General features: G+C 46.9%; 1 protein-coding gene across 1 annotated transcript in view; it reads left to right on the forward strand.

Moving 5' to 3' along the window:
* PRKDC (protein kinase, DNA-activated, catalytic subunit) overlaps nt 1–12,221 on the forward strand; it is a 448,398-nt gene that overhangs the window by 16,397 nt on the left and 419,780 nt on the right. The window contains 1 exon segment of the mRNA XM_040433446.1: nt 528–636. Coding sequence (XP_040289380.1) covers nt 528–636 — 109 coding nt within the window.

Raw genomic sequence — 12,221 nt, forward strand, 5'->3', positions numbered from 1 at the left:
AAAGTGTTTTTTTGGGAGTTTTATACCGATGGCCAATCCTCTGGACGGTGGTGGTCAGACACTCGGGACTCCTGCCGATCATCTGTTTGAGAAGGCACTGGCGCTTGCAGTAGCCCAGCGGCCTTCTAACAACTTTTCCTAGACCATATGACCTCATGTTCATCAGTCACGTGTCATAGGCGCAGCTCAGCCCCATAGAAGTGAATAGGGCTGAGCTGTGATACCAAGCACAGCCACTCTACAATGTACGACACTGTGCTTGGTGAACACAGAGAATGCCGCAGCGCTGCCTTCTCAAAACAGCCGATCGGCTGATCCTGAGGATACGTCATCATTATTTAAATCTCGGAGAACCCTTGGATGAGCCATCTGCCTTAGACCAGAGTGTGAAAAATAGCAGAATAGTTTTTTTTTTCTTTCCTATCCCTGGCCAATTTTCTTGATACAAGATGTACAATAGACCTCCGTCATGTTTGTGTTTGGTTTGTGAGGTATTAAACATTCTGTTTTCTTTTATGTAATTTCAGTTATTGCAGATTCTGAAGAAATCCTACACAATTGAAGAATTTAAGATCAGTGAACTTTTCAATAAATTTTACGGTGAACTGGCTAATAAAACCAAAATATCCGACACAGGTAAGATGCGTCACATCTTCAATGCATTTGCATAAGGAACAGCAAGCAGTATTAGGGTACTTTCACACTTGCGTTGTTTGATTCCGGCAGGCAGTTCCGTTGCCTGAACTGTCTGCCTGATCAGGCAAACTGTATGCAAACGGATGTCATTTTTTCTGACTGATCAGGCATTTTTCAGACTGATCAGGATCCTGATCAGTCAGAAAAATGCCTGATCAGTCAGAAAAATGCATTGCAATACCGGATCCGTTTTTCCGGTGTCATCAGGCAAAACGGATCCGTTTTTTTTTTTTTTTTTTTCATTTTTAAAGGTCTGCGCATGCGCAGACCGGAAGGACGGATCCGGTATTTTGAATGCCGGATCCGGCACTAATACATTCCTATGGAAAAAAATGCCGGATCCGGCATTCAGGCAAGTCTTCAGTTTTTTTCGCCGGAGATAAAACCGTAGCATGCTACGGTTTTCTCTTTTGCCTGATCAGTCAAAACGACTGAACTGAAGACATCCTGATGCAAACTGAACGGATTACTCTCCATTCAGAGTGCATGGGGATATGATCAGTTATTTTCCGGTATAGAGCCCCTGTGACGGAACTCTATGCCGGAAAAGAAAAACGCAAGTGTGAAAGTAGCCTTAGCAGGCACGGATAAAACGACCTCATCTGTGTTAATACATTCACCTGTCACCCTTATTAGTGCCAAAATAAGGAGCAGTAAAACGTAAAGGGAGCCTGTCAGCTGCACTATGCTGTCCTCACTAAAGGCAGCGTAATGTAGTGCAGACCTACTGATTTCAGCCTACTCTCATTGCTGTCATGGCTTTTATAGTATTGACATACCAAAGCCCACAGTGTGCACCAGTGCTGCGAGAGAGATGCTGCCCGCTGTCCCTGCCCTCTCCCGACTCTGGATGATGATTGGCAGGTTTGTTTCCTATGCTCAATCATTGTCCAGAGGCAGTGAGCAGCATCAGACTCCTCTCCCTCACAGCACTGGTGTACGCTGTAGGCTATCATAGGTCAGTACCATAAAAGTAATAAATACCATCACAGTGTGACATACTGCAGAAATCAGCAGGTCTGTTACTACACTATGCTGCCTGTAGTGAGGGCAGTACAATGCAGTTGACAAGTTTCCTTTAAAGGGTTATACTATGGGGGTCTACGCGTCTCATGACTGTTCCACGGATGGGACATTCCGATGAACACTATACCACCAGTTCCTCTGATGCAGGAGCGTGAGTTGCACAGAAAGTGCTGTTCACAGTTTACGGTTTTTCTTCTTACTGTTTATGTAAATAGAAATTGAAGGGTTTAATATGTTATTTACCAAGGTGGGCAAGCTGGTTAGGTAGTGCCCTATGCAAGAGTTGTTTAGGAGTTATGTCTTTTGGAATAGATCCTATATTTATTGGAGGGGCGGAGGGTACTCAATCCGGTATGGTTATGGGAACAATACGGTTAGTGATGCAGGTATTTTTAATAGTTGGGGATCACAGTTATACCTGGACTCTGGAATATGACACACATGATTTAAAATACTCAGCTGGAATGTGAGGGACTTGGCTGACGCTAATAAGCAACTTAGCATTTTCAATTACTTATCTCGGTTTCAGCCAGCTTTCTGCTGTTTACAAGAGACCCATTTAACTAAAAATGTAATACATTGGCTTGAGAAGTCATGGGTGGGATATGCGGCTCATGCGGTATTCTCCTCGCATTCCAGGGGAGTTAGTATATTAGTACACAAGAGTGTTAGATTTCAATGCACTAAAGAGTTTCTAGCTGAGGAAGGTAGATTCGTCTATATGCTATGTAATATAGAAGGTATTCAATTAATGCTGCTGGTGATTTATATCCCCCCACTATTCGCATCGACCCCCTTGAGAATGATCCTAGTTACTGTGGCGGACTATCCTGGAATTCCGTGGATGCTCATTGGGGACTATAACTGTGCATCGGACGACCGATTAGATAGATGTAGGGTGGGTGGCTCTGGGAGATCCCCTGGAAGCTCTGTGCTACGCAACGTTATGAAAGAGGTAGGTCTGATAGATGTATGGAGAATGAGGCATCCTGCAGAACGTAAATACTCTTGCAGCTCGTCCACTTCTCATACTCTATCCCGAATAGATTTGGCGTTGGTGAATGATGCAACGTTTCCATTTGTCCACTCCTCTGAATATCCGCCTATATCGCTATCGGACCACTCCATATTAAAGGTGGAGTTAAGTCTCGGGGGGGCTAGGCCGGGGCCGAAATTATGGAAATGTAATGCAATATGGCTGCAGATTTTGGGTTACCTGACAGGCATAGCTGAATCCCTTAAAGAATACTTTGCTTTTAATGCGGGAACAGTGTCTCCACATGCGGTGTGGGATGCTATGAAAGCATATCTGAGGGGGCTATTGATTTGAGGCTATTAGTGCGCATAAAACCAGGTCCAAGGAAGCGGATGTCAGGGCTCATAAAAGAGGCGGCCTTTGGTGTAACACTTTCACAGTCTACCAGCAGGACATTGAAAGTGGTACAGGAACAACTGAGATGTCATCTACTACAGGCCGCAGATAGGAAACGTATCTTTCTCGATCATATCATTGGGGGACACAGAACCATGGGTATAGCTGCTTGCTGCCACTAGGAGGCGACACTAGGCTAAAAAGTGTTAGCTCCTCCTCTGCCGGCTATACGCCCTCCAGCCTGGAGAGAGCATGTCAGTTTTTACCTTTGTGTCGTAGGAGGCAGACTGGTGTCTGATTCCCTCACCGCTCAACCTCCCCAAGAAGCAAAAGTGGACCAGGACAGCCCAGCTCCCCTGATTCCCGCCAGCCAAGGGGGAGCTGGTCGATTGGTTGATAAATCTCCACCTGCGTAGTCAGCGCCATCCTCTGGAGAGCGCCTTAGGGGCAGACCTTCGCACAAGCCGCTCAGACCAGGATGTCATTCTTCCCCCCCCCCCCCCCATGGGTCACGCTGGGACACATCCTCCCTCCCAGGGGAAGTTCTGTCAGATGGGGAAATTAATGTCTCTGACTCTGATATGGATCCGGAACAATCTTCCAAAATTGCTTCCATAGAGGACAGTTTAGTTTCTGCTGTCCGTGACACCTTCCAGATGCAGGATGACTCCCCCTCAATGAGTCACCAGGGAGTGTCTTTTCTCCGAGCCAGGCAAACTCATAATGCCTTCCCTTTACATGTCGACTTTTCGGTCGTCATTGCCAAGGTGTGGGATCATCCAGATCGTCGATTTAACTCGCCAAAGCGACTTGATGTGCTGTATCCCTTTCCGGCGGACTGGGTGACTAAGTGGTCCTCCCCTCCCAAGGTGGACCCTCCGGTAGCACGCCTCGCCAAAAACATCACCATTCCGGTAGCTGATGGCTCAGCCCTGCAGGACCCAGTGGATCGCCGCATGGAGTCTTGGGGCGAAGTAAATTTTTGCGGCAAATGGCTCAGCACTTCGGCCCATTTTCGCTTCTGCTTGGGTGGCTAAAGTGGTCTCGGAGTTTGCACTCCAGTTAAACCAGGACTTGGCGACGGACATTATGCTCACCGAGCTCCAGTCCTTTGGCTCTGCAAATTGCACTTGTTGCCCGCTCATCGGCTCTCGCGTTAACCATGAGTCGCGAACTCTGGCTTAACGTTTAGGCAGCGTACTCTTCGTCAAAGCATTCCCTTACCAGCCTTCCATTTGCCGGCTCCTGTTAGGGACCTGGCTTGATGAAATCATCTCCGAGGCTACTGGCGGTAAAAGTAACCACCTCCGGCAAGGGAAGTCCATGCGCATGTTTCGATGCCCAAGTCCAGCCCTTTCGTCGCTTCTCCGGCTTGCGTCCGGCAGCAACAGCAGCCCCTTCCAGATCCTCTACGCAGGACCAGCGGCGGAAGCCATTCTTCAGACCTCAACCAGCCTGCCGCCCAAAGGCACAGCCTGCCGCCCAAAGGCACAGCCTGCCGCCCAAAGGCACAGCCTGCCCGTCCCGCTTCCGGCAAGCAGTCCTCCGCATGAAGATGCACCCCCACCTTCGCGGGTGTTGGGTCTCCTACTTCTTTTTCATTTAGGCCTCTTTCACACGGGCGTTGCGGGAAAATGTGCGGGTGCGTTGCGGGAACACCCGCGATTTTTTCGCGCGAGTGCAAAACATTGTAATGCGTTTTGCACTCGCGTGAGAAAAATCGCGCATGTTTGGTACCCAAACCCGAACTTCTTCACAGAAGTTCGGGCTTGGGATCGGTGTTCTGTAGATTGTATTATTTTCCCTTATAACATGGTTATAAGGGAAAATAATAGCATTCTGAATACAGAATGCATAGTAAAACAGCGCTGGAGGGGTTAAAAAATAAATAAATAATAATTTAACTCACCTTAGTCCACTTGATCGCGGCCCGGCATTTCCTTCTGTCTCCTTTGTTGAATAGGACCTGTGGTGAGCATTAATTCAAGGAACAGGACCTTTGATGACGTCACTCCGGTCATCACATGGTACGTCACATGATCTTTTACCATGGTGATTCACCATGGTAAAAGATCATGTGACGTACCATGTGATGACCGGAGTGACGTCATCAAAGGTCTTGTTCCTGGAATTAATGCTCACCACAGGTCCTTTTCAACAAAGGAGACGGAAGAGATGCCGGCTACGCGATCAAGTGGACTAAGGTGAGTTAAATTATTTTTTATTTTTTTTAACCCCTCCAGCGCTGTTTTACTATGCATTCTGTATTCAGAATGCTACTATTTTCCCTTATAACCATGTTATAAGGGAAAATAATAATGATCGGGTCTCCATCCCGATCGTCTCCTAGTAACCGTGCGTGAAAATCGCACCGCATCCGCACTTGCTTGTGGATGCTTGCGATTTTCACGCAACCCCATTCACTTCTATGGGGCCTGCGTTGCGTGAAAAAGGCAGAATATAGAGCATGTTGCGATTTTCACGCAACGCACAAGTGATGCGTGAAAATCACCGCTCATCTGAACGGCCCCATAGAAATGAATGGGTCGGTATTCAGTGCGGGTGCAATGTGTTCACCTCACGCATCGCATCCGCGCGGAATACTCGCCCGTGTGAAAGGTGCCTAAGTGTGGCGGGCCCACATCTCAGATGTGTGGGTACTCTAAATTGTAACCTCGGGTTACAAGATCGAGTTTGCGTCCCCTCCTCTGCAACGTTTCTTTCCCTCCCAACCACCCATGGATCCAGTTCGAGCTGTCGCTTTTTTCCAGGCAATTCAATCTCTCCTTGCATGGGGGGTGATATTCCCGGTCCCTCGGATGGAGCAATTCTCGGCGTTTTATTCAAATCTGTTAGTCGTCCCCAAGAAAGAAGGATCAGTTTGCCCGGTTCTGGACCTCAAGTTGTTGAACCGGTTCCTCCGGGTTCAGCACTTGAGAATGGAATCCCTTCGCTCCGTAATTGCTTCACTGGACCGAGGCGAATTTCTCTCGTCCATAGACATTCAGGACGTGTACTTACACGTCCCCATTGCCCCGGCGCATCAGCGTTTCCTCCGCTTCGCAGTGAGGCTCTATCATTATCAGTTCGTCACCCTTCCCTTTGGCCTGGCAACGGCACCGGGAGTTTTTACAAAAATTATCGCTCCTCTCCTGGCACTTCTTCGTACCAGGGGCATCAACCTGATTCCCTCTCTGGACGGCATTCTGGTCAAAGTGGCGACCTTCGATCAGAACGAGGACAGCCTGCTCATCACTTTGGATACCCTGGCACGGTTTGGGTGGTTGGTGAATTTCCAGAAGTCTTCTATGCGTCCTACTAGACGGATCACTTTTCTAGGCATGATCCTCGATAAGGCCGAGGCGTTGGTGCGCCTCCCTCTGGACAAGCGGCTGGCTCTTCGTCGGTCAATCCTCCTTCTCCTCCGGCGCAAGTAACCTTCAATTCGGTTTTGCATGAAGGTATTGGGTGCAATGGTCGCTTCTTTCGAGGCGGTTCAGTTTGCACAATTTCAACGGACAATTTTGTTGTCGTGGGACAAGTCGCTGGATTCCCTGTACCGTCACATCGTCCTGCCCCTAGGGGTGCCTTCGGAACTCAGGTGGTGGCTTTAGGCCCCAACGTTGGAGTTGGGAAAATCCTTTCTCCCGATCTCATGGACTGTCATCACCACCGACGCCAGTCTCCAAGGTTGGGGGGGAGTCTTCCCACCCCGGACGGTTCAAGGTGTATGTTCTCAGTCGGAGTCCAAACTGCCCATCAACATACTGGAACTCTGGGCCATTCATCTGTCCCTTCTACATTGGGCCCCTCTCCTGAAGGACTGGCCGATACGGGTGCAGTCAGACAACGCCACGGCAGTGGCTTATATCAACCATCAAGGAGGTACCCACAGTCAGGCAGTGATGACGGAGTCAGCCAAGATCCTTGGGTGGGCGGAGACCCATGTACCGGCTCTTTCGGCGGTCTACATTCCGGGAGTGGAGAACTGGACGGCGGATTTCCTCAGTCGGACGACGGTGGACCCGGGGGAGTGGTCTCTGCATCCAGAGGTGTTCGAAGTGATATGTCTCCGATGGGGCCGACCAGAGGTGGACCTGATGGCATCCAGACTCAACCACAAGCTACCCGTCTTCTTCTCTCGAACAAGAGATCCCAGGGCATGCGCAGTAGACGCGCTGGTGACACCATGGAACGGGTGTTCCCTGGTGTACGTGTTTCTACCTCTCCTCCCTCTCCTTCCCCGAGTCTTACGCAAAATCAAGATGGAGGGCATCCAAATGATCCTCATCGCTCTGGATTGGCCTCGTTGCGCGTGGTACACAGACATAGTTTGTCTTCTAGGAGACACACCGTGGCTCCTTCCGCTCAGACCAGATCTTCTCTCTCAGGGTCCTGTCTTCCACCAGCTTTTAGAGTCGCTACATTTGACCGCGTGGCTGTTGAAACCGCCATTTTAAAGCAGCGAGTTTTCTCTGACAGTGTCATTCTCACCATGATTAAAGCCAGGAAACAGGTGTCGTCCAGTATTTATTTCAGAACTTGGAAGTCCTTTTTGCGTTTCTGTGAAGAACGTAGCCTGCCCCCGCTACGCTTCTCTCTTCCTGTCATTCTTTCATTTCTGCAGTTTGGTCTGGATTTGGGCCTTGCCCTTAGTTCCTTGAAGGGACAGGTGTTGGCGCTGTCAATATTTTTCCAGCATCCTCTGGCACTTCAGGCTCCGGTTAAGACCTTTCCTGCAAGGGGTGGCCCATACCTTTCCTCCTTATCGTCCTCCCTTGCCTTCTTGGGACTTGAACCTAGTTCTTGGTTCTCTCTAATCAGCTCCATTTGAGCCTTTAGACACATTTCCCCTCCGTATTCTCTCCTGGAAGGTAGCGTTCTTGGTGGCTATCACTTCCATCAGGCGCATTTCAGAATTGGCAGCGCCTTCCTGTAAGGAACCCTTCCTTATTCTGCACCAAGATGAGGCAGTACTCCGACCTATACCTTCTTTTCAGCCGAAGGTAGTCTCCGCCTCCCATGTCAACGAAGACATCGTTCTAATGTCATTCTGTCCCTCTCCTTCGCATTCTAGAGAGCGGGCTCTCCCATCAACTGGACGTGGTTAGAGCTCTCAAGATTTACTTGTCTGTCTCGAACTTTCCGCCGTAGGGACTCTTCATTATTCTGGAAGGTCCTCGCAGGGGTTTGGCGGCTTCCAAGGTGACTATTGCCAGGTGGATCCGGTTGGCAATTACCGAGGCATACCGCTCCCGGGGCAAGGTGCTGCCCCTTGGTATTACGGCTCACTCGACCAGGGCGGTGGGCGTGTCTTGGGCTCGTTTCCATCAAGCTTCAGCTTCACAGCTGTGCAAGGCAGCGATATGGTCATCCTTGCACACGTTTACCAAGTTTTATCAGGTGCATACTTTTGCATCGGTGGACGCTGCCCTGGGCCGCAAGGTCTTGCAGCCAGTGGTGTCTTAAGCTTCCGCAAGGCAGTTTCCATGGGGATGTGTTCTTCCCGCCCCGTGGACTGCTTTGGAACGTCCCATGGTTCTGTGTCCCCCAATGATACGAGCGAGAAAACAAGATTTTTGTGAAATCACCTATAAAATATCTTTTTCACTTAATTCATTGGGGGACACAGCTCCCACCCATTGTGTTTCATTGTAACCGCAGGTGCTGGCGGTTTGTTTGCCAGTGTGGTCCTCAGTTTGGTTCGGCCCTTCTGGCATTACTTGTGTTCTGATTGCTTTATATATGTTTTTTTTACTCCTACTGCTTGAGCCCAAACTGATATGCTCTCTCCAGGCTGGAGGGGGTATAGCCGGCTGGAGGAGCTAACACTTTTTAGCCTAGTGTCGCCTCCTAGTGGCAGCAAGCAGCTATACCCACGGTTCTGTGTCCCCCCCAATGAACTAAGCGAGAGAGAGATTTTACAGGTGAGTTCACAAAAATCTCGTTTTTATAAGCACCGCATATTTGTAGAAGGAGAAAAAGTGGGTCATTTGCTATTGGTTATTTCTAGGGCCCAGCAAGGATCGTCATGCATAACAGAGTTGGTGGATCCACAGGGGAAGTCATATGTGGGTACAGAGGATATTCTGGGAATATTTAGGGGTCTCTACTCCTCTCTTAATACCTCTAGGACCTCTAACTCAGAGGAGGAGCTATTAACGTTCCTTAGGGAGGTGGCATTGCCTACACTATTGGCAGAGGATAGGGAACAATTAGAAGCACCTATTAATCTGGAGGAACTGAAGGAGGCTCTAAAAGACATGGCTAATGATAAAGCCCCGGGTACGGATGGCATCCCAGTGGAGGTATATAAGAGATTTCAGGGAGTATTGCTGCCGGAACTACTAAAGGTTTTCAATTATTCGTTGGAGGTAGGTTCACTCCCAGCTTCAATGCAGAAGGCTCTTATAATAGTGATACCAAAACCTGGGAAATATCCCTTCTGGCAAAAGTCCCAGCGAAACATCTGTCCAAGGTGATCCTTAACATAATCCATCCAGATCAGACTGGCTTTATACCCCAGAAATCTACGGCTATCAATATATGTAGAGTATATACCAGTTTACAAGTTCAGGCGGATAATTGTAGAGAGAGAGCTATTCTGTCTCTTAATGTTGCTAAGGCATCTGACAGTGTGGAATGGGGGTATCCCTTGGAGTAACATAGTAACATAGTACATAAGGCCGAAAAAAGACATTTGTCCATCCAGTTCGGCCTCTTATCCGACATAGCCACTATGTCTCTTATAGACCGGTTTGGTAGGTTGTAGGGCCTTACTGTAAATTGGCAAAAATCAGCGTTAATGCCTATTGATAATCAGGTAGTGTCTGCTATGGTTATAGCTAACAATATTCCCTGTGTGGAGATTATTAAGTACTCAGGAATTCATATATCGCCTAGGCTTATGGACTTTGAGGAGTTAAAATTGAGTCCATTGTTGGGGAAATTGAGAGTGAAGGCCAGAGCATAGTGTAAATTATTTCTTTCACTTGTGGGAAGAGTTAATCTCAAGATGGTAATGATGCCGCAACTGTTATACATACTTAATAATGCCCTGGTCTGGTTGCCCCTGGAGAGATTTCATAAAATTAACGCTATATTCAGAGACTTATTATGAAGAGGAGGTTGGCCTAGGATCAAATTGGAAACATTGCAATATGCTAAAATGGCGGGGGGGTTGGCGGTACAAAATCCCTGGATTTTTTTAATTTTTTTTTAAATCTAGCAGCGCGGTGTCAGCACTTCAAAGGATGGATGGACTATACAATGGTGGATATTACTAGTCAGATCTTACAGCAAAAAATAGGGGGGAGAGACCTAATGTGGATATTGGGGTGAGCAGGGATACATAGTCTGGAGGAAAATTTTCCTTATATAGGGCTTATGAAAAAAGTGTGGGCCAAGGTGAAGCCGCTGAGCGGGGTCTTGGGTATTAGCAAATTATCCCCGTTATGGAACAACCCCCTTCTACCCGAATTTCTTTCTATGTCAGGAATGCAGGAATGGAAGAACAAAGGGATTTTTAGGATAGGGCATCAATTGGATAAAGGAGGGTTTAGGTCCTTCATAGATATACAGGGGAAATTCCAGATTCCTTGCACAAGTTTCTACCAATTTCTTCAATTACCCCATGCGTATGACACTACGCTGAAAAAAGGCACTAGCATTATTAAATTGGATACGGCCCAAAAATTAATGCTCACAAGGGGAGATAAGAGAGGTCTCATATCTGTCCTATACACATTGCTAATGTATACGTTTTTGGTTTCTTACCCGCTCTCACGAATGAAGAGATGGGAGAGAGATTTGGGGGGAATATCACAGGACAAATGGGAAGATGATCTAGAGGCGGTCCCGCTGGTGTCATTAAGTGAACTCTTTATTATTCATAGAGTGTACAAAACGCCAATATTTTTACATCGTTTTGGAGTCAGAACTGACACGAGATGTCCAAGACGCTCACTGGAGCCAGCTGACTTGCTTCACATGCTGTGGCAGTGTCAGAGTCTGGACGGGTAATAATATATCAGGCATTCTCGGTGAGAGTGGATAGAAATCTGTCTCTGAAGTTGGGACAGATGACTATAGAAAGGTTGCGTTGGGTCAGCTGTTGTACGTAGCCAGAAAATTGATAGCCCAGCATTGGATACAGGAGAATTCCCCAACACTGGAGGAATTCCGGATAAAAGTTCATAATATGTTGGTATGTGAAAAAGCTATATTCCTTAAAAGAGGATGCCCACAAAAGTTTGATAAACTATGGAGTGACTGGTTGTCTCTAGAGGACGAAGTAGGAGGAGAGCCATTGCCGAAGTGAGTAAGGGGTTGGGAGGGGGGGACAGGGTTAAGGGCGAGTGGGTTGGGAGGTTAGATTTAACTGCGAGTACAAATATTAAGTTATTTTATATATACAAAAATACACAGCAGATTGTACCAAATAACTTTATTTGCGGTTATGATACAGTATGCTTATTGTGTATTTGTAACACCAATCTTGTCAATAAAAAGTACTTGATTAAAAAAAAAACAAAAAAAAAAAACTTATCCCATGATTGATAGTCTATTTACTGTAGCTTTTAGGTTGATTTTGTTTAGGGTGAGCCCATATGGTGAAACCTGCAAGTCATGGCATAATCGTGATGTTGTACCACAATATCAAGGATTCTCTTTAACCACTTCCTGACCGCCAGTGGGTTGTTTATCTCTAAATGGACGTTCTAAAACCATTCAGAGATGGCAGCTGCACGCTAATCTATTATGTAAGCCCCACAAAGTGACTTCAGACCTGAACTGGTCCTTGAAAAGTGGGTTTTGGAAATTTCCTTAAGTTTTAAGAATTGCTTCTAAAATTCTGAGCCTTCTAACGTCTTAAAATAAAATGACATTTACAAAATTATGCCAATAAAGTAGGCATATGGGGAATGTTAAGTAATGAATATTTTATGAGGTATCACTTTCTGTTTTAAAAGCAGAGAAATAGAAATTTTGACAATTGCTAATTTTTCTAAATGTTTTTTAAATTTGGGATTTTTTCATAAATAAAGGAGAAATATATTGACTCAAATTTATGACTATCATATACTATGTGTCACGAGAATACAATCTCTGAATGGCATGGATAAAT

Source organism: Bufo bufo, chromosome 5 (assembly GCF_905171765.1).
Source record: "Bufo bufo chromosome 5, aBufBuf1.1, whole genome shotgun sequence".
NCBI classification, from domain to species: Eukaryota; Metazoa; Chordata; class Amphibia; order Anura; family Bufonidae; genus Bufo; species Bufo bufo.